The sequence below is a fragment of the Ammodytes marinus genome, assembly GCF_949987685.1.
Source record: "Ammodytes marinus genome assembly, chromosome: 15".
NCBI classification, from domain to species: Eukaryota; Metazoa; Chordata; class Actinopteri; order Uranoscopiformes; family Ammodytidae; genus Ammodytes; species Ammodytes marinus.
The window spans coordinates 22,613,976-22,635,994 of NC_137219.1; the positions used below are offsets into that span (position 1 = coordinate 22,613,976).

General features: G+C 41.3%; 1 protein-coding gene across 1 annotated transcript in view; it reads right to left on the minus strand.

The window, feature by feature from the left end:
- Positions 1–5,548: 5,548 nt before the first annotated feature.
- The window catches only part of LOC307262039 (ALK tyrosine kinase receptor-like), a gene marked incomplete at both ends in the record, with an annotated part of 348,028 nt that continues 331,557 nt past the window's right edge, over positions 5,549–22,019 (minus strand). Inside the window, 12 exons of the mRNA XM_080042775.1 lie at positions 5,549–6,574; positions 7,079–7,169; positions 8,128–8,262; positions 8,570–8,671; positions 12,049–12,141; positions 15,750–15,847; positions 16,708–16,837; positions 16,930–16,994; positions 17,149–17,239; positions 18,094–18,280; positions 19,922–20,035; positions 21,029–21,184. Of these exons, the coding sequence (XP_079898901.1) occupies positions 5,549–6,574; positions 7,079–7,169; positions 8,128–8,262; positions 8,570–8,671; positions 12,049–12,141; positions 15,750–15,847; positions 16,708–16,837; positions 16,930–16,994; positions 17,149–17,239; positions 18,094–18,280; positions 19,922–20,035; positions 21,029–21,184 (2,288 nt within the window). The remainder of the gene's footprint in view (positions 6,575–7,078; positions 7,170–8,127; positions 8,263–8,569; positions 8,672–12,048; positions 12,142–15,749; positions 15,848–16,707; positions 16,838–16,929; positions 16,995–17,148; positions 17,240–18,093; positions 18,281–19,921; positions 20,036–21,028; positions 21,185–22,019) is intronic.

Below are 22,019 nucleotides of genomic sequence, written 5' to 3' on the forward strand. Positions count from 1 at the left end.
ATCAAGATGCTGATCTGACATCATGATTAGTGCACAGGTGTGCCTTAGACTGTCCACAATAAAAGGCCACTCTGAAATGTGCATTTTTTTTGCTTTATTGGGGGTCTGGGGACTCAGAACCAGTCAGTATCTGGTGTGACCACCATTTGCCTCATGCAGTGCAACACATCTTCTTCGCATAGAGTTTATCAGATTGTCAATTGTGGCCTGTGGAATGTTGGTCCACTCCTCTTCAATGGCTGTGCGAAGTTGCTGGAGACGGCTTATGGTGGAGAAATGAACATTCAATGCTCGAGCAACAGATCTGGTTGACATTCCTGCTGTCAGCATGCCAATTGCACGCTCCCTCAATGCTTGTGGCATCTGTGGCATTTTGCTGTGAGACAAAACTGCACATTTCAGGGTGGCCTTTTATTGTGGACAGTCTAAGGCACACCTGTGCACTAATCATGATGTCAGATCAGCATCTTGATGTGGCACACCTGTGATGTGGGATGGATTATCTCAGCAAAGCAGAAGTGCTCACTATCACACATTTAGACAGATTTGTGAACAATGTTTGAGAGAAATGGTACAATTGTGTATCTGGAATGAATTTTAGATCTTTAAGTCCATCTCATGAAAAATGGGAGCAAAAACAAAAGTGTTGCGTTTATATTTTTGTTGAGTGTATGTCCCAAATGCTGCATGAGAGGTCTGCAAATCACTAGATGTAATGTTTGGGTTGGCTTTTAACTGAAAAATCACTTTTTTTTGTGGTGCTAGTGGATATTTTTGAAGGAAGTCTACTTCTAGGCAGATGTTCAGTCACTCTTAAGCTCTCCATTTGTAGATGATCTGCCTCATGGTGGACCGATGGAGCTCAAACTTTTTTTAAATTAATTTATAGCTGTCCCCAGACAAATGTGCAGCATCACAACTCTATTCCTGAGATCCTCTGAGATTGTTTTCCCTTTTGGCATGTCTGACCTGTATGGGTTCGCTTTGGTGAGCCAACTGACCTGGTTTGATCTCTGTTTTATCTAGTGCCACCCAATTTATTCCCTAAATATCTCTCATTACATTGGTCTATTTCATCAATCAGTTTGGCCCACCTGATTGTTTTTACCTGCTCGATTTAAGCAATGCAGCTTAGGGTTCACAAACTTTTGCAGATACAACAGTTGGCAAATAATTTGTTTTATCTCTTTTAACAATTGATTTCTGGAAAAGAAAAATTTTGAATTGATAAACAAACATCTGTTATTTCATTTCATATAAAAATAGTGGTATTGATAAAAATGAATTAATAATGGTTAAACACAATAAAATTCCAAAATGCTCAAGGGGTTCACAAACTTTCAAACAGCACGTTCTATATATAAGGCAAGTTCTATATATATGCTCCTCCTCTCGCGAAAACGAACTGAAAGCTGTTAAAAGCCGTTGGGCTAATAGGTGAGGTGGCATTTTTAAATGAGAAAACTTCCATTTTATTAGTATATGGTCTAAAGATAAGTATGAGCCTATGATTGATATCCGGAAAAATTGTGGGGAGACACAATCTTGTTCGCCGCTTGTATTGTGTGGACGGGGGGATTCTGCCTCTGGGCCGCATGAAAATAAGCTCCTCCCACAACCCCATTCATAGCATGCAATACAATGGCTTGGCCACAAGTCCATGCTGGCTGCCCGGAGAAGGCAGAGTCCTGGGGGCCTGGGTTTAAACTCCCAATTAGCGCTCAGCTCCGCCTGTCAGCAAGACGTTTCCCATCAAACATTTTGCTCCAAGTTGGACAAAAAGTCTAACCATAATGCTGTGCGCTCAGCAAGACGAGCGTCATAATTCTGCATGTCTTAGCAAGACGGCTCCTTCTCAAACGAGGCTATTATGTTCCCGCGGCTATGCCTGTTGACAAAACAGTGGGTCTCCACCACTCTATGATCTCCACATATGGTCTCCACACTGTTGATCCGCCAAGACAACTTTAGCCTGCATCCTTAGGATCCAACTGTCCGGCTGGTTTGAACTCATTTCATTGTAATTTTTAGATTTTAACACTTGCGCTCTTAATTCAAACCGCATATCGCAACACAGCTCACATGATATGCAACATTCTCAAACTCTTCTCTCTCTCTGTATTCCAAAATCAATTATCAAAAACATTCAACTCATTTTATGACCAGAGTATTGGCCACTTGAAAAAAAAGAAAAAAAAAGAATCAAGGGCCCCCCTATTGGCCAGGGCCCTGGACACGTGCCCACTTTGCCCATGCGGTCATCCGTCATTGTGCGGGTTATGTTTGCCCGTACCTACTGTAGATTGGCCTAAATGATGACCGAGCTGACCGAGTTTTTTGCTGTACGTATAGGCTAGCCATTATGGTAATAGCGTCTCATAACTGGTATAAAAATAAAAGCATTCGTCGGGTACGAAAGACAGTCGATAGTGGCGAACTTAGCCATTTGGGGGCTGCAGGCGAACAGTCATTTGGGGGCCCTTGCATCTACCGGTCTAATGTACGCATGAGATGATACTCCATACAAACTATAAATACAATGCGTACTGACGTTTTGCTTGGATGTTATTTAAAGTAACGTTACTTCAAGAGAGTAATACATGTTCATGAAGAAGTTAATGGAAATAGTTATTGCTCCACTAAACCTGATTATTAGTCAACTGTTACAAACCGTTAGCTTAAGCTAGTGAAGCCAACACAATGTAGCATACTCCTCCTAATAACACAAGGTGTTTTGTGTGCTCTGTCAAAACAAAAGTGGTGTTTTGTCCGCTTTCATTCTCAGATCTTAACTGATTTAAGATTCAAGATTCAAGATGCTTTATTTTGTCATTGTACCAAAACAACGATAATCTGTTTACAGTTATACCCCACCAAGAGACATAGAGTGACAATAACTAAACATGGGAGACAGGGGGGGATACACTGAAGAGTCGTCCAGCGTGCGCTGCGCCCCCTTAAAGTAGGAAGGATAAAGAGAACATCAGGGAAAGACAGGTTCAAAAAATGCTACTCTCACATTGATGCTATGAAACTGTGATTACATTTTTACAGTGCGAGTTTAGTAACAACCACAACACCTTTTTTCAACCAAACATGTTGCTTGTATGTAATTACACCTAGCGACCAGTGTGGTTGTAGTAATGATTGATGCAATAATCAATGCAGCTTGCATTTCAACACAATATGGAAGTATGTAAAAACTAAACCAATTATTATATTATTTTATATGTCATTTCAACACATTGTGCAAAAAGTATGGCTTGGAATTCAGCTCGCATACAAAAACGTAAATGCAAAGCCAGTACAGGCCATATGTGTTTGCTGCTCTCAGCCCTTTTGTCACCACTTTTAACAACTCGCACTTGTGTGGTGTGCATGCGCAGTGGCGCAGGAAATGCTAGTAGTAAATACTAGTAAAAAAAAAATATATATATATAAATCGATTATTAACTTTTCTGAATCGATTCAGAATCGTTCGAGAGAGAATCACGATGCATCGGATAATCGATTATTTTTCCCACCCCTAGTAAAGATGCGTCATAAAGAGATTTGTGTTTTAATGAAACAAGTTCCTCTCACTAAAAATAGACAATAAACAGTTCTTAAACATCTGGCAAATATACATATAATATAATTTATAAATATAATCTTTAATTTATCCTTCATAATTGTTTCATATAGATTAATTAAAGAGAAATTAAAAAGTGATTTTTAAAAATTGTATTACATTTGTCTTTATCAAAACAAAAACGAATACAGCCAGTGGGGAAGGAGTAGAACTGTGCAGATAAACACACCAGCACAAATTGTAGCATTGAAGCAAAAGTGATAATTGAGTCGGATTACTTTTTGTGTTACTATGATTACATTTTTAATCAAAATGTTGCAATCAATATTTAAAAAAAAAAATTTCATCCTGACTTGCTTGGACCAGCAAAATTATCAGTAATCAATCGCTGAGGTGAAACTTTTCGAACCTCTGCTAAAGGAGTGTCATGGTCGCACGCGCTCCTGGGGCATTGCTGGGCTAATGCCAACTTAAATAACAAACATATTTTTAACAGCGGTCTTTGATTAGAATGGGAAATAATAACAATTTTCCTGGAATGTTTATTAAATCTATAACACGACATTTTAAACACAATAATTACGAAATGCTAACTTTGCCAGTTTCAAACACACATTGTCATTCATATATATAGGCCTACATATAGGCCTACAGCACAGCCGATGGTGCAACGCTTTCTGAGACACCAATGTAACTGGGAAACCTTTCTTGTGTAAACGTACGCACTTTTGTCGGAGAGTGGAGACTATCCAGGTAGCTCACCTAGGCCTTGCAAGCTGCTGTAGCTAACAGTCGTATGATGTCTCCGGCCTTGAGCCCCCTGCCGTATCACCACGCCCTGTCGTAATGCCCTGCCGCCTCGTGCACTCTCCCTTTCTGATTTTCAAAATAAAATACTTATTATTTAATTTAAACAAAGCTTATAATAGTTCAATAAGAGACACACGGGAACCATTGCAGTATCACATATTTATTATTTTAGACTTCTATCAAAAAGTGCTATTCAGCCCGAACTTGAGGAGCACAATATGGCCAGGGTCAGCAGTGTTTAAGGGCACCATCATGGACCACCTCAAGGAGTATGTTTTCCAGACAACATTTTGGAATCTGCAAAGTATACCAAAGACAAGTGTCAACTTCTCATGTGATTTTTTTATGAACGGGTTGTAAATTCCAAATAGCGTAAGATAAACATAATTACAATAAAAAACATTCAACAACAACAACAAACATTTTAAATTGATGGCATCTGATATCAACAAACTCACGTGTGACTAACACATTAGAGAATGCAAATTGGTATTGGTATTTTGACCTAATATACTTGCCATTGTACACACCTCTAGGCGGCATTAGACGGCAGGGCTCGAGACGGCAGCACTTGAGACCAAAGGTTCTGAGCTGCAGCAACACACTCTTGAGCTAGCAGCAGGGACCATAACACACAGGGACACTGAGGAGGGTATAGACGCACCCCTCTGGAGGGAGGACATTGAGGTTCCCTGTGAGGGTGGGGGAGGAGGGAAGGGGTTAGCATGGGCGGCTTCCAGAGCCATGTCCTGCTCCTGCTAGCTGTAACAGTTCAGTTCAGTCCTCAGCTGTCCATGAACACATGGCTCACTCCTTGTAACTAACAGATGGAAAGTAATCTTTCTGTGCCACAAACTCTCCATTCATATTCATATTCAGTCATAATCCCTTCAGCGTTGAAAAAATACATTTGTTAAACTCTTAAAGCTATCTTTCACTCTGTAGCCAGCTTCACAAAGCTGTGTTACTTCTCTAATGTGCTTTAGCATCCATTGGTGAATTAACCACACCTCCATGATAAAAGACTCATCCAAATCTGTTTCACACAACTGAATGAAGAAACCAAAATTGTGGGACAGTAGAGTTGGTGTAAAATGGTCTCTGTCCTGACACAGTGTTTTCTGTCATGTGTCCTGAAAACAATCAACAACAGAACAGGCATTTGGGCTAAAGCACGGTGGCATTGTGGCCCTCCATCCTGGGCAGCCTGGGGTCCTGTACTGTCCCCATGGTAACTAGCAGTGGACGGCTGTCCTCGGACATAAGCGAGCGACCCAGGGACACTGAGGAGGGGATGGACGCCCCCCTCTGGAGGGAGGACATTGAGGTTCCCTGTGGGGGTGGAGGGTTGGGGTAAGCGTGGGCGTGGGCGTGTGCGGCCTCCAGAGCCATGCCTTGCTCCTGGTAGCCGTAGCCGATGTTCCCACAGGGGAACCGTCTCAGTCTGTAGAGGGGAACAGGAGGCAAGGCGGCAGAGTCTAAGAGCAGAGGTGACTGGGCAGCAGGTGGTGGTGGTCTGCACATACCCAGACCCTGCTGCTGCTGCAGCATCTGGAGCTGCTGCTGCTGGAGCTGCTGCTGGTACTGCTGGTGTTGGTGCTGGAGCTCCAGAGTTCCTGCTACCTCAGACACAGTCCGACCCACATGCTCCTGCCCCTCACCGGGCACCCTGCCACCGCTGCCCCCTGCTCCACCCACCCCGGCCTGCCTCTGCTGCTGCTGCCTCTGCTGCAGGAACCAGGAGCCGTAGGTGGGGTTCCAGAGGCTGGTGTTCTTCTCCTTGTCTGGCATGTGGCCCTGTGTGAAGGCCATGTTGACGTGGCCCCCCCCAGGGCCGGGCTGGGCGCTGACGTCAGGTCCCTTGGCAGTGAGCGTAGGAGCGGCCGTGGAGGTGGCTGTGTTGGTGGTGGTCATGGTGATGGAGGTCTGGGTGTGAGGCTGCTGGTGGAGGTATGGTTGGGGCTGTGCTTTGGCCTGCGGTGCTGTGCTAGTCACCACACTGTGCTCCCCTGCTTTGAGGCTCTCCTCTGTGGGATAGGACGGGGGCGGCTGTGGAGCCTCTCCATCAGGCACCTGGGCGTTGACCAGCACACTGGGAGCTGAGGGCTCTTCAGGGCGCATAGGGACATGCTCCTCCTCTTCAGGGACCGGCCCATACTCTATAGGCAGCGGCATGGTCACCACGTCAGGGTCCTGAAAGGATCAATAATAATAATTACTTTCACTCAGGACACAATGTTCGTATTACAGTATACACATAGAATACAACAATATAACAATACATATACTGGTATAACTTGTATAAATAGAAGGTCATCAACCTTCACCTGCAGAAAACAAACAGGAGCGCCAATGTCTCCACAATCTGGATGAAAACCTGACAAGCTCAACCCAGGGTGGACTAGAACCTAAACTGTTTTGTATTTATTTCTATATAAAAAATTCAAATTTGACTTATCTTTGGAAAACAAGCAACTACATGATTGTATCTAATTATTTTCATAATCATACAAGATTGTGCCTAATGCAAACACACCTTGCCTTATCCATTATGGTCAACTAATACAAGCTTGGAGAAAATCTGCATTTAAATCAACTAATACTACAACATCCTTTTCAGTTATTCACCTCCAATGGCTCAGTTTAATTCCTGTGTACACAGCTGTCAGAATCCCACAGTGTGCTCTGTTTAGTTACCTGTAAGCAGTAGTCGATTCTCTCCAGGATAGTTGAGAAGTTGGGCCTGTCGTCAGGCTGATGCTGCCAACTCTGAGTCATTATGCGGTACCTACAATTACACATTACACACAGGCAGAAAATACTTAATGAATTCCAGTTCAATTACAGTTTGTCCCCGGGAATCAATCTGTATTTTTCTGATTCTGTTTAACCATCTTCTGCTACCCCATGCAGATGTAGAGACAAAAAAAAAACGCAACACACTGTTTCAACAAATGCCAGAATGATCTATTGAGACAAAATATGTTCAATAGTATAGTAGTTCATAATAGTTCAATGATTGTGTTAAAGGGGTGATGCAGTGAAGTTAATTCCTCATGTCCTTTGGTGTATTGCTCAGAGAATTACAACTGTAGCTGCTGCTTCCATTAGTAGTATCCTATGTGTCATATTTTGTGGTTCACACAAAAATTGTATTTTTTAAAGAAAAAAACACATCAAGGAACATGAAAGGCAATTTGCTAACTGATGCAAGATGTAATCTTGACAACAGGTAGAAGCATTAAACTGCAAAATCCAAGAAAGGCTAAAGTGTTTAAAATGTGTGTATGCAAGAATGAGAGAGAAAATGTGTGTTATTGTGTCTGCCCTTATATGTTTTATAATATAGTTGGCATGGGTGGCAGCATCTCAGAAGTGGTTGAAAAATAAGGTGTGATAAGGAAATGGTTTTGCAGCTCTCTTCATGACTTTTTCCAAATTGGGAGTCAACATGAAAGAAACTGTTGATGTGCTTTTCCATACTGAAAGCACTAAGAGCAATCTCCCATACAATGTTCTGACGCCTTCTAGGTCACAACTCATCTATGTGTCAGTATGTGTCATCAAATCCTCACAGCCTCTCATGTCTGCCTCTATGCCTGTGTTCCCAATCTATACAGCACATGATGCAACTGTGTTTGTTTATCATATGGAGAAGCCCATTCTATATAGTAATTCCTCAAGAGAAGACATCTTTCTTTTGTCAGTTGAAGGCATTGGGCATCTGTGTGTGGATGTGCACTTACACCGGGCCCGGGCAGTTTTTAGGTGGGTCCATTCGTCCACCATTTGTTACAAACTCCAACACTTCCTGGTTACTGCGACTTGGATACGGCATGTAGCCCAATGAGAAGATCTCCCACAGCAGAACCCCAAATGACCTTAGAGAGACAGAGGAGGAGAGGGCAGATTAGTAACAGGGAGACAAGGAAAGTGAGTGAGACAAATCAAGTCGTCATTTATAAGCATCATAAGCACTGAAGCTGGAAGGGATGAAAGCAGAGGACGAGACAGAGATAAGACAAGACAAGGAACTAAAAAAAACATATTGCTTTAGATCAAAGGCGTAGAAGGAGAGAGGAAGGTGAATAACACAACGTCTGAGTGTAAGATATATGAGGTGAAATCCCATTTAGGTCTCAGACTCCACTGAAGTAAAAGTTAAAGAGAAATGAGAAGGATTCTCACCACGTGTCTGTTTTAGATGTGAAGATGCCCTCCATGAAGGCTTCAGGTGGCATCCACTTCACTGGTAGCATGGCACGCCCACCCTTCCTGTAATAGTTTGACCTACATCACACAAACAAAGAAATACACACACTTTGAATTGCGAAATATCTGATGACTTTACTTTGGCTACCAATAGTAACATTGCTCTTTGTTTGACTCCCAGTCAAGCAAAATGGAACAGCATTGAAATAAAAACCAGAGTTTGTAGTTTGCACTGCCATCACTATGGCAACACCACTGCCCTCAAAAGCGGAGGGTAAAAAGTAAGAGCGAACAAAAAAAAAATTATGAAAAAAAAAATAATAATAATAATCTGACATCCAGCAATTAATTCACTTTTTACAGATACAGTATCAACACTGACTCCCTCTAACAACTCCTTATCTTGTCAAGAGGAAGAGTGGATCTTGTTTTGGCCAGGTTGTGTTCAATGCTGTTTTGTGCTTGCTGCTGCTGCTGCTAGAGAAATTAATCAGATGTGAGCTGTATCTGATTGGTGGTGTTGATAGAGGTAGTCACTGGTTCATGTGGCCTCGCTCCAGGCTGACAGCCAGCACAGACATGAACCAGGTTCCACACTGAACCACTGACAACCATCAAGATCTGACTCAAGTGGTGTCAGCTGTGTTTGGCTGGGAAACGCATCATTTGGGCTTGTTTGCTGGTGCAGAGGAGGACATTTTTTTGCCCCCTAGTGAATTTGTCATGATGAAAATGAGACTTTTCTTCCTTTAAGCAGCTGTTTTGTAAACACAGAAAGTGCAGCATGATAAATAGGAGTGGAATAGCCTGTAGACACTGTTTTGTTAGTGGACGGTTGCCAGTTCAAATCCCTGGGCCTTTTTGAGAAAGTAAAGGAGTTACTGCACCTGTATTTCTCAAAATGTATACAAGTGAACCACCACCAGCTCTATAGAAGTTGCGCAGGACGGGCCTGTGTTTACAGTGGGCAGCTCCCATGTGTCAGTGTAACGTAGGATGAGAAAGGAGCATTATGTTCACTTTGCATTCCCTGGACAAATGAAAAATAATGGTAAACACCAAAATAAAGAAAAGCATAAAATAGACTATTACTGCTTTCATTAAATAAGGGAAAACAAGCAAGGAAAATATTGAGGCTTTGTCCAAATAAGCACATCCCATGCCTATTAGGCTTAGCCTGCATGAACCCTCACACAAATGTATGAACTATAGTTGAAAGCCAGAGCTATGAATGCCTTTAACGTAATGTGCACAATTAAATCCAAAATATTCTGTGTGCACAGTCTGCAGCTCAGCCTAACTGAAGCCGCTGAAACAAGTCAAGAACAACAAAGAGCCTCATTTTGTAATGTTTGTTACTTTCTAAAACCATCTTCCTTATATGATATTTACTATAATAGAAATTCAAGTTGAAAGGTTAAAAGAAAAATATACAACAACATTTTCCACAGTACTGGTAAATAACAATAGCCAACATTCAACATTTGGTTTTACTTGTAACTGTGTCTACAGGGGAGCAATAAGTGGAGATGAATACAGCCTATGACATGCTGTCAGATGATATGGCTTTAAGGGAAATATACATTTTGTATTAAAGATAGCCTTAAAGAAAACTACACATAATCAATGGTGAAGAAAAAACAATCACATGTTGATTGTGTTCCATTGACAGATTGCTAGGCAGACACACAGATCCCCACACAATGCCTAAAACTATCTCTAAGAATAACATGATCAATTCAGTGATGGGGATCAGTTACCGTTCCCACTTTAAGCCTACAAGAGCAGTGACTCCTGCCACCATCTTCTGTACTGTGCCCTCCTTCCCCAGTTAACCACCCATTACCCTTTCACTCCCATATGCTGCATTCACATGGAATCAGGCAGACGCTACACGTTAGAACTAGAAGGCAAGTGACAACTCCTGGCCGTCAAGGAAAGAAAAAAAATCAGACAGAATGTTAGGTCTGTGTGTGCGCTGAAAATAAATCTGTTGCTAATACTCAGCCCAAAGCTGTGTAAACTGATATGTAAACAAATGGGGCCCACCATAGCAAGTAACATGCCATGTACAGAGCCTAGGCGGTGTATTAATAATATATTTAATAGTAATAATGATATATTTAATTTATATAGAGCTTTTCTCGCACTCAAAGCGCTTAACACAGGATATTTTCCCCAGCACAAACACACACACACACACACACACACAAACACACACACATCATAAAACAGCTAAAATAACACCAACAGAGTAGCAGCATTATGCGCTAAACAACCATCCCTCCCCCTCAAAATAATTATATTAAAAAAGAATCCCAGTCCCGGCACCAAGGCTCTAGGCAACAAAATCACACGCAGGCACCTGAAAAACTGACATCAGCAATTAAATCAAGCGCTCCTTAATGTGGCTCCCCTGGGGGTTTTATGCAGCAGCATTTTTTTTTATGCGACTTTGCTTTTGTGTGACTTTGGGAACTGATGATTGTAAAGTGCTGCGGTGATGTAGCTGAATGTTGTGACAAATTCTCTAATTTCTCAGCAGATAAAAGGCTTGGGAGATTTCCCTGCTGGATTGAGAATTCATTTAAACAGTGTCATGTGAAAATGTGCTAGCTAGCTATATTAAGATATATTTTCTCTTTCCTGTTTTCTGAGTTTTGCTCTAGCATTTTGATGTGTCATGTCTTGTGGTTTTATGAATTGTCCACCCAGAATTTCACTTGGGCAAATAGGGAGAGTACATATAAATATAAAATATATAAGTAAAAATAGGGTTGAGGTGAGTTTTTTTTTTTTTTTTTTTTTTTTTTTTTTTTTTAAATAGCAAAAGTTCATAAGGTTAATATGGTCTTGCTTTGGTTGAGGTTCACTGCCAAAGCAGGACATGTGACATCTTTCTAGCACAGCAAAAACTTTGGTAGGACGTGAGAGGGGCACATGTGTATAAAGCATGTGACTGTCACTGGAGACTGTTGTTAGCTTGCTTCTCATTCAAACGTCTACCATTTGTTTCTAGTGACTGTTAAGGAGATCTCTCCGTCATTTTAATCAAGCACCAAAATGGTATGCAGTCATTAATAATTTTTGGTTGTGAGCCTGGGATATTTCTCTCTGATGCACTCAAACACTGGAATAGCAAAGGTGCATTTCCCCCCAAAAAATCAAGGTTATACTATATTGGGTATTCAGACAAGTGTTGAATACAACTGATTTAATTCTGACATATACAGAACCTATTAGTATAATATTCCAATACAACTGCCCAGTCTTGGGATAACTTGCTTGTTAGTTCCCCTACATATTTGTTTTAGATGCATTTTCTCGATATCAGATAGCTTGATATCAAGTCCCTGCCGACCTTATTCAGATTGAAACTTTTGCTGAACCTAGTCTAGATGTACGGATCCAGCCAAAGTGGTGGATGATCTACTGTATCTGTGCTGGAACTGTACCTGTAAATGTCCCGAGCCATCCCAAAATCTCCAATTTTTGCCACACGGCCTGGTCCTTTGAAGGTCAGCAGACAATTCCGAGCTGCAATGTCCCTGCAACATGAGAAACACACATCCATACATAACTCAGTAAGTCACTAGAATGTAAAGTCTGAATAATGTCATTTCTAAATATGGAGGTAAAGTTAGACATACAAAACATTGACATTCAGACAGTGCTTGACCTGCTTCTTCTTTTCACTAGTTTACCAATGTTTTTATATATTTGCATGAGCGCTCCATGTATAATGCACCTACAGACGCTCTCCTCTTTAATAAGGGTGCACTCAAAGAATAATCCATAATTTAAGATCAAAATAACATCATGTGTGACTGTGCTCAGACTAAATCATGAGACAGAGCATGGCTGAATACAGACTCAAACCACTATGTGAGTGTGGACACAGCAACACTGCTCTCTGATGAACTTGGATGTGAAATGACACAATGAGGATAACATAATAGTTTGGACTGATTTAAAACAGGGCTTTTTAAGACAGCGACTGCACTATGCATGCCATGGTAGCCCTTGCCCCACTTCAATGCGCCAAACATCTTGGAACTATTCAACTTATGTTATAGTACTGCTTCAAGCTTCATATTAAATTATTTAGAAGGAAAGAACATTGGATGTAGGGCACCCATTTGGTATTCACTTTATCAAGAAAAAGATTTGTCACTTTTCTGGTGTTCAATTTAAACTGAAGCAGTTCAAAGCAGGGCCAGTGAACTGAGTTATTACATCTTCAAGAAAGGCTGAATTATTTCTGTTTTAGCATGCCTAAAATCAGCATGTGGGAACACACACACACACACACACACACACACACACACACACACACACACACACACACACACACACACACACACACACACACACACACACACACACACACACACACACACACACACACACACACACACACACAAAATCCGTTCTCATGAGGTGCTGTGGCTAAATACATGTAGTCCTTATTTAATGACTCGGAGGAATTCATGCAAATGTTTTGTTTGTGCTCGTAGGCTGGGGCGAGCCTTGAAATGCAGCAGTAGCTGTCACAGACTTCCAGCTGTGGGCTTAAGGCAAGGACACAGTGCTATTGTACAAGTAGCACAGTGATGGAAGAGAAGGCTGTTATTGAAACAATGTTAACTGGCTTCATACTTTAGACTTAATTACAGTCAATTTTAACTGTGGCTTAAGGAGCCATTTCACCGCGGCACTTAGACCCTGTTTCCACCTGGCATTAACATCTGACTTTTTGAATCTGGTTACAAGTGGACAGCTCTCAGTCCGTGTGTTCCCACTTGTATTTTCAAATGTGACTTCTCTGTCTACTTGTGATCGGATTCCATTTACCCGCGCTGTATTTAAATCAACACGTTCATCATTTCCGTTTGCATTGGTGTTTTTAACCGGTGGGGTTCAAACAAGTAAACATACAGGGCTGTACAGTGCCACAGTTCTAATCGCATTTGCTATTAAAATGCATTACATGCGAAGATAATTACCAGTCTAGGTTGACGAGATATGCTACTGTCTCATTTAGACAAGGAGGCGCGATGCACAACACTGCTTAGAGGGCTCTCGCCAAATGCGGGAAATATCATAGATAGTATATAAAAGTAAAAACTCTTAGGCGAGTAAGTTATTAATAATAATAATTAATAATTAATAATAATAATAATTGCTTGGATTTATATAGCGCCTTTCATGATACTCAAAGCGCTTTACAGGGTTCCAGACAATTCGTTCACACACAGTCATACCGGTGGTGGTAAACTACCATAGTAGCCACAGCTGCCCTGGGGCAGACTGACAGAAGCGAGGCTGCCATTCAGCGCCATCGGCCCCTCCGACCACCACCTCAAACATACAGCAGTCATACACATTCACACGAGGCAAGGTGGGTGAAGTGTCTTGCCCAGGGACACAACGACCATGACACAAGTGGCCGGGCTGGGATCGAACCGCCAACCCTAGGATCATTGGCCAACCAGCTTAACCACCTGAGCCACAGTCGCCTCTTTGGCTGGTGAAAGATGTGTGTTTGCGGGGCGCCTTTTCTAACGTCTGCTACACTCTTGTCACCAACACCAGTAGCATACACGGCTTTCTGTATGAAGTTAAGATACTGTATGCGAACAGAATATTTCCTGTGCGCCTTCACATTAAAAGCCTGTTACTACCCAAACGCGAGTTGACTTTTATTCTTAAGCAGATAAGAACAGGAAGTCGTTGCCTTGCAGCTCTCCAGTCAATAGCAGCGATTTCCGTGTTTTCAGATTTACGCAGTGAAATGAAAACAGAGGACAGAAAGCTTGTCATTTGCAACTCGTTCATGAGGCTTCTATAAAAGCTGCATGAACGCCAGTGATGCATTTTCAACGTATTTCCTCCCAGGCAGGGGGCAGCAGTTGAGTAGGAGGTCCCTAATGTAGACACAAACCACATTTGTGTTTCCACTACCAAATGAATGCGAACACAAGCGACACAAGCGACGTAAACCACCTCCGAATGTGGTTTTTGTGATCCGATCTCAATGCGTCTTGAGAGTGTTCTCACCTGTAGTTAGAGCTGTATTCGGATCACAAAAACCACATGTTAATGCCAGGTGGAAACGGGGTCTTAGAGAACATTCTGTGTTATTGGTCTTTCTTTAACACCTGAGGTGAGGTAGCATTTAACTACTACTGCTACTCTCCTCAGCAGGGTTTCTTTTTGTTCACGTCTCCTGAAATACGAATACATAAGATATCATTAAAAAGATTTGAGGCAAAGCTGCAGTTTCTGAGTAGCACCCTTCCTCTGGTTCACCTGCACTTTTACTCAACCCCAAGTAAACCTCCATAAAAATCCAAATTAGCCGGGACACCATTAGGGTGAATTTAAAACAAGTTTGAAGGCACACAAGCAGAAGCTCACGAGCAGCCTCTGGAGAAGAGTCAGCCATTATGTGGATTGATGGGACTTTACTGTGCCACGTTGGGGCAATCAAGGTTTAATAGGCCTTGTTTGTCATTGGTCAGTTCCTAGGAAGTCAAAGAGACATGAATGAATGAAGGGGGATGCACTTCAACTGACTTGATGTGATTGTTTGTGCAGTTTTGACCTTTTCTCATTTGCGCATACATGTGACTTTCCTCATAGACGTTCCATGAAGGAGAGCTTTTAGGAGAATGATCTTGATATTCTTCAGTCACATCCTCCTGTTCACTGACTGCAGTGAATATGGAAATAGACGGGGCACTGTTGACTTGGGCCATGGATACAGACCGTAAAAAGACAAGCCGGCTCGCCCATCTGTCTGCTCTGATGTTAAACTCATCACTTGTCCTTTCTGCTATCATATGAGAGGCAGACGGCATGCAGAGTCCATATGTCACACTTGAACGGCTGCAGTCAGCTCATAATACTGAGTACAAGTCAGCACATGAACGTTGAGATGTTTTTTTTTAGATTTCTCCCATTGCACATTTTCAAACTCATATGTTATTGATTATACAGTATATTCTATATTGTGTACAGTTTGTTGATATCTCTGTCTCTGATCAGGTCACATGAATATAGACCTCTGACCATATATCCTTTAATAATTGTGGCCTTTCTTTTCAACCTGTTTTTTTATATTTAAGGGCAGTGTGGTGGTGTGGTGAAGTACCTGTGTATAAACTGGTTCTCCTCCAGATACTGGCAGCCCTTAGCGATGTCTCTGGCCACATTGAGAAGGTCCACCATGGTCAGGCTGGAGGGGTGCTCCTGATTGGACAGAGAAAGACCCACAATGCAATATTAGAGGCAGTTTTAGAAAAAAGTTAGTCAGTTAGTTAGTTAGTTAGTTAGTTAGTTAGTTAGTTAGTTAGTTAGTACACAATGTGGTTGTACAGAAAACACTTAGTACATGTTTAATAAGCCGACACATCTAACTTGGATCACCATGTTCAAGTCTGGAGATGTTTATGACACACACCATTGGGTTTTATATGAAAAGGTTGGGTGGTCCTCTCTTAAAGAGAGATGTGAAGCACATTGGCATATTTTTATATATAAAGCCCTGACCGGAAAGCTACCACTCTATTTGACAGAAATTCTGCATATTTCAGATGGGCTTTATCAAACCCGCTCAACTGACATGCTCATGTTATATGTTCCATACGCCCGGTCTGACCTTGGTAAAACTGCTTTTAGCTACAGTGTCCCTGACCCCTGGAACAGCCTACAACATCAAATTAAAATAAATACACTCATAACTGTTAACCAATTTAAACTTATTATTTTGAATCAGCCCCACTCCACTTGTAACTGTTTTAATTAGGCTATTGTTCTGCTTCATTCAATTGATCTGAATGTTTTAATTGTTGTTGTCTCTTTGTAAGCTTGTTGTGTATTCTCATTGTATATTGTGTATCTGTAATTGACTTGACGTCATTGTAAAAGAGGGTCACCCCTCAATTGATCTTTTGAGGATAAATAAAGGAAAATGAAAAAATTAAATAAAGTAACAGACTAACTATGCATAAGTACCTCATACAACCACACTTCAAAAATACTGAACTATCCCTTTAAGGTGGTAAACAGAGGGAATGTGCACTTGAGCGTGAGAGAGCAGTGTGTCTCACCAGTCGGGGTCTGGTCTCCCTCAGGAAGGACTTGAGGTCTCCTCCGGTCATCAGCTCCAGCAGGATGAACCTGGGCATGGCCTGCAGACTCACTCCTATACAACGCACTATGTTCTGGTGGCTGAACTTACTGCAGACACACACACACAGCAGGGACCAGAAATGGGTTTTGTTGGAACAGTTTGAGAGACAGATTTGTGTTACTGTCAAAGTGTCTCTTACCTAATGATGAGAGCCTCCATAAGGAAGTCCAGTTCATCTTGCTCAGAGCAAACCTCTGGAAGAGTCTATTGGAAACAGAAAAATACATCTCAGTTCAATGAATGGTTAGAAGATTAACATACAGTAGTTATTGTTAGTATTCTTTATTCAGTGCCTCAGATGCGCTTCTTCAAGACACTGACCATATGGTCAACTCTTATTGCTTCAGACATAACCTACCTTGACGGCCACTTGCTGTGGGCTGGGTTCTCCTGGTATCCCCACTGCCAGCCCTTCATAGACTTCACCAAAAGCACCATGACCCAGACCCCTTGAGACACAAAGACATTTATTTATTACAATTAAATTCATATTTTAGACATGAAGCTAAAGCTTTAACACAGTGGGGACATAGAAGAGCAAAGTTTAAGCTGATATTTCCAGACTGAAGACATTAGAAGCAGCCAGCAGTAATACCTAGATGTCCTAGAATATACACGCGTCATGAGAATAATCTCCTATGAACAAGGTAAAGAAATACAAGCCATGGAAAATAAATCAACACAATGTATTGTGAACAGCTAGGCAGAGGTGCTTGTCAGTATTCTATATTAACTGAGCAGCTTTTCACCCCACAAAGACCAACACTGTATCTATGTGACATCCTGCTGCAGATGACAGAGTGTAGAATGCTGCACTTTGACACTAAAATATAGTCTGCTGATTTTTCACTTGATTCATAACTTGACTCAATCTAGATGCTGAAAGATATTCATGAGTCCACGAGAGAAAATAATTTCTCACAAAGATGAAGAAGCAGAATGATAAACTGGTGAATTATAAGCACATGAAAGATGCATTAAAAATTGAAAAGAGCCCTGGAAAAATCATTTCTCAGCTGCTGGAATCACTGTGTTGGACCCAAACATTTCACACCCTATTCCAGGCTTTACTTTAACTGCTTTTACTCGCACCACACTGTATTTATGACTGCACGCTATTTAAAGAGCCTTTCAAATGGATTTTCATCACAGTTACAATGAACTGTGCTATTTGTCATGTTTGTTCAGATACTGACGTAGACACAGGTGCTGTTCATAATGGCCTCTTGTAATGATCAGATTAAATTGTCCCAATCCACAGTGTATGCTGCAGTAACTAGACTGTTGCTTGTGGGCTCTTTACCTGCTGAGGGAGATGTTTCTCCGCGGTACTTCCTTCAGGTCGTTGACAGATGCCGTCTTGCCAGCGAAGCAGTAGTTTGGGTTGTAGTCGGTCATGATGGTGGAGGCCCGCAGCTTACTGAGCTTACAGTCTGGACTCTGCAGCTCCAGCTGAATAGACTGCAGCTCTGTGTGTTTACGCCTGTACACTGATGAGAACAACATGAAAGAGACAGTTTCACTGCACTACTACAGAGACAATTTAGAAAAACAAACAAAACATTGAACCCATTTTGTTTTTCTTGTTAAAGAAAATTATTGATGTCAGCCAAAGCACACAAAGTAGAAAGCTTTTCCATGTATTATTTCTCTATAGACTCTTTGTGCGTGTACAACAACTTGAACGCTTGTACTTTTATGAAATTGAATTCCTTTGTGTCTTTTGAAATATTGATTCTCTCTTTCCAGATGCCAGATTTGTCTTTTCAAAACAATCCAATTCATTATGTTTCATTATGTTTTCATTGTGTTAAACCCTCACTCTATAACTACGTCTTGTTCATCTGTCAATGCAAAGGATACGTTAAAGTGCATCGTAAAAGCAAACCTGGCAACGACATGTTCAAAGGACAACTTAAACCTCTTTCCTTCAAATTGCATTCAAATGCAGGCGGGCTGGGGGATGTCTGCCCGGGCCGCCAAGCTCCTGTTTAAGGCCATGACAAGGACCAGACACTGAAGGAGTGAGTGAGTGAGTGAGTGAGTGAGTGAGTGACTGACTGACTGACTGACTGACTGACTGACTGACTGACTGACTGACTGACTGACTGACTGACTGACTGACTGACTGAGTGAAGTAAATTCAAGTACTCATAATGGTCAAGTACTACATGTTGACAGCTTTCATATTTTACACCACACTTAACTATATTATTCTCAACTTATACATTACAGTAGTATACTTGATATTACATTATATTCTAAATTACATTGCTTTACTATACTGTATATTATGTTATGCATCACTGACTCCACTGCAATGATTCACACCACGGTCACTTTACGATATAGTTTTTGTCTCCATAAGCTCTTTTATCCATCATTTCTATTTCTTATTCAGTTCATTCTATTTAATTCACTTTCTCTGTTTATCTGTAAATATGTGAAATAGGTTTCCTTCAACTCTTACGCACAATATTAAATAACTTCCAGTGACAATTCTGGTTTGGGAGGTTCTACCAACAAGTGCCCAGAGTAGCTTTACATTGCTTCAGCTAAAAATGAAATCACTCTCCATCTAGGATCATATCTGAAGTGGCTTAGACAGGATTTGTTTTGAAAACTGATATTTCAGTGTCTTTATCCCAGACGTATAGAGCTTTTTTCCTGTCTGAAGGGGGAGTCAGCGATTCTGGATATCGCTTGTTGACAAAATCACTTTTAATCCAAATCAATGATTATCTTCTCACGATCCACTACCTGAACGTACTGTGTGTTTGCTAAGAGAAACAACCAGTGTTAATTCACAGCCTAGGCTCTGTAAACAGGCATGTTGCTAGCTATGGTGGGACCTCTACGTTTACATACCCTTTGTTTACAAACCAGTTTACTCAGCCTAGACTGTGCATTAACACCAGATTTGCACATCCTAGGCTCTGTAAACAGGTATGTAAACAGAGGGTATGTAAACAAAAGGGGCCCACCGTAGCTATCAACATGTTAAGAGAGCATAGGCCGTGTATTAACACTTGTTTTTTTTTTCAATGCACACACAGAACCGACTGATAGCCGAAGCATTCTCCAGACTCGCTGACTCCACCTTTAACTGACTGCTGTGTGTTGATGCGTACTTATCATGACTCCAGACACAGCCAGCAGCAGTGCTGCGATGAGGGCCGAGGTTCCCACAGACAGACCCAGGGCCAGGTGAGAGAGAGAGGGCTGGGGAGGCAGCAGGGACACCTCTGTAAAAGACAACAGGAAACATCAGTGTTGTGCAGTGGTTATCTCCCCCAGAGGAGTATTACCATTCACTCCAACACTTTGATCCAGTCACTTAATTAATGATGTGAAAACGATGACACAACAGAGTTTAGGAGCAGCACCGTCGACCGCTGCATGTCAATTCTCTTTACAGTGTCAAGGGGAGAGCTCATTTCACTTGTCTAAAGGCTGAGGAACAACTCTACACACCGAGAGATGGATAGAGGGACCATATTGAGAGTGTGACCTTTTATGACCTGGCATCATAGAATTATCTACTGCTTGTCATCTCATGAGAATGAGATTTACAAATCATAGGGCAGGGAGACACTCTAGGTCATTCAGATATATGGAGATGGAGATATAATGGACCTGTTATTTTGCCTTTCGATTGTCAAGTGGCATTCCGCCATATGAATTCTGTTAAGATCTACATTCATACCCTCGTTATTCATCTCAGATTGCAAATCCTTATTATAGAGCCACAGGGGTTTGTCCCTATTCCTTTGTCACAGTTTACCCAAGAGGAGTGGGACAGTAGACTTCTAGTGAAGGTTGACATGAAGTTTGGCCTATTAGGCCCGTTATGAAATGCATTCAATATCCACTGTGCATTGTCACTATATTAGTATCCGGAAGAGACATTATAAGATAATGTGCCATAATCTAACAATAGATATAGATTACACATCATAGAACAGAACTAAACACTCAGATAATACTATCTATAATAAAGGTATAATCTTTTTCGCTTCATCTTAATTTTTTTCCCGGGCTTAATTATTTTTGTAGATGAATTCATTATCTGTTCACTGAGTCACAGTCTATTACAGGTACAATTACATTCAGCTTAACCCTTTATTACTTGTGGATTCATTGCACATTTTAATGTGGAAGAGAGAGAGAAATAGATGATGGTTCTTTCTTTCATATTGCTATGTAGGTGTGTGTATGTGTGATACTATATGTCAGACCTGTGGCGTTGATGCAGGAGACCCCGTCTGGTGCCAGGATGAGGTCATCATCACAGTAACACACGATACTCTCCTTGATCTCGTGGCATTCACCGCTTTCACAATGGCTGCAGTTCTGCACCGGACTGATGATCACCTCACCATCACCCTCCATAGCTTAAGACACACACACACACACACACACACACACACACACACACACACACACACACACACACACACACACACACACACACACACACACACACACACACACACACACACACACACACACACACACACACACACACACACACACACACACACACACACACACACACACACACACACACACAATGCAGAGGAGAGGTTTTGAAAAATTAACCGGGTTTGATTAGGCATCACCAGGATGTCTCCCAGAATAATTAGCAGAACGTTCAATAAAAACGGCAATATAATTTACTACAACTGATCCTAATTGAAGAAAGTGTGCGGTTGGCTTTTTAAGGTTTTATTCTCACCGACATCATTGTCCAGCATACATTTTACCCAGTTACATAAAACATATACGTGCACTCCTGAACAAAATCTTAAGACCGGGGGAAAATTGCAAGTATTCGGAATTCGTCATGGTTTATCGTAACCAAGTTGTAAGTAGAGCTTTAAAATGCAAACAGGAGCAAGAGACAAAAAAAGTAAGCATTTTTTTTGAAAACTAAAATTATTTTTTTATTTTTAAAGGTATGGTCTTAAACTTTTGATCAGCTGATGAACAGTCTGTTTGAGTTTAAATTCAGTTTAAATTCAGTTTTCGATAAATTGTTCACTTTGTTTTTTTTTTCTGTTTGCATTTTGAAGCTCTACTTACAACTTGGTTACGAATACGATAAACCACAACAAATTCTGAATACTTGCAATTTTCCCCTGGTCTTGATATTGTTGTAGATATTGTTCAGGAGATCATAGTATCAAGCAATTAAATAATCCTCCAAGACCTCACAACCTCCATTGA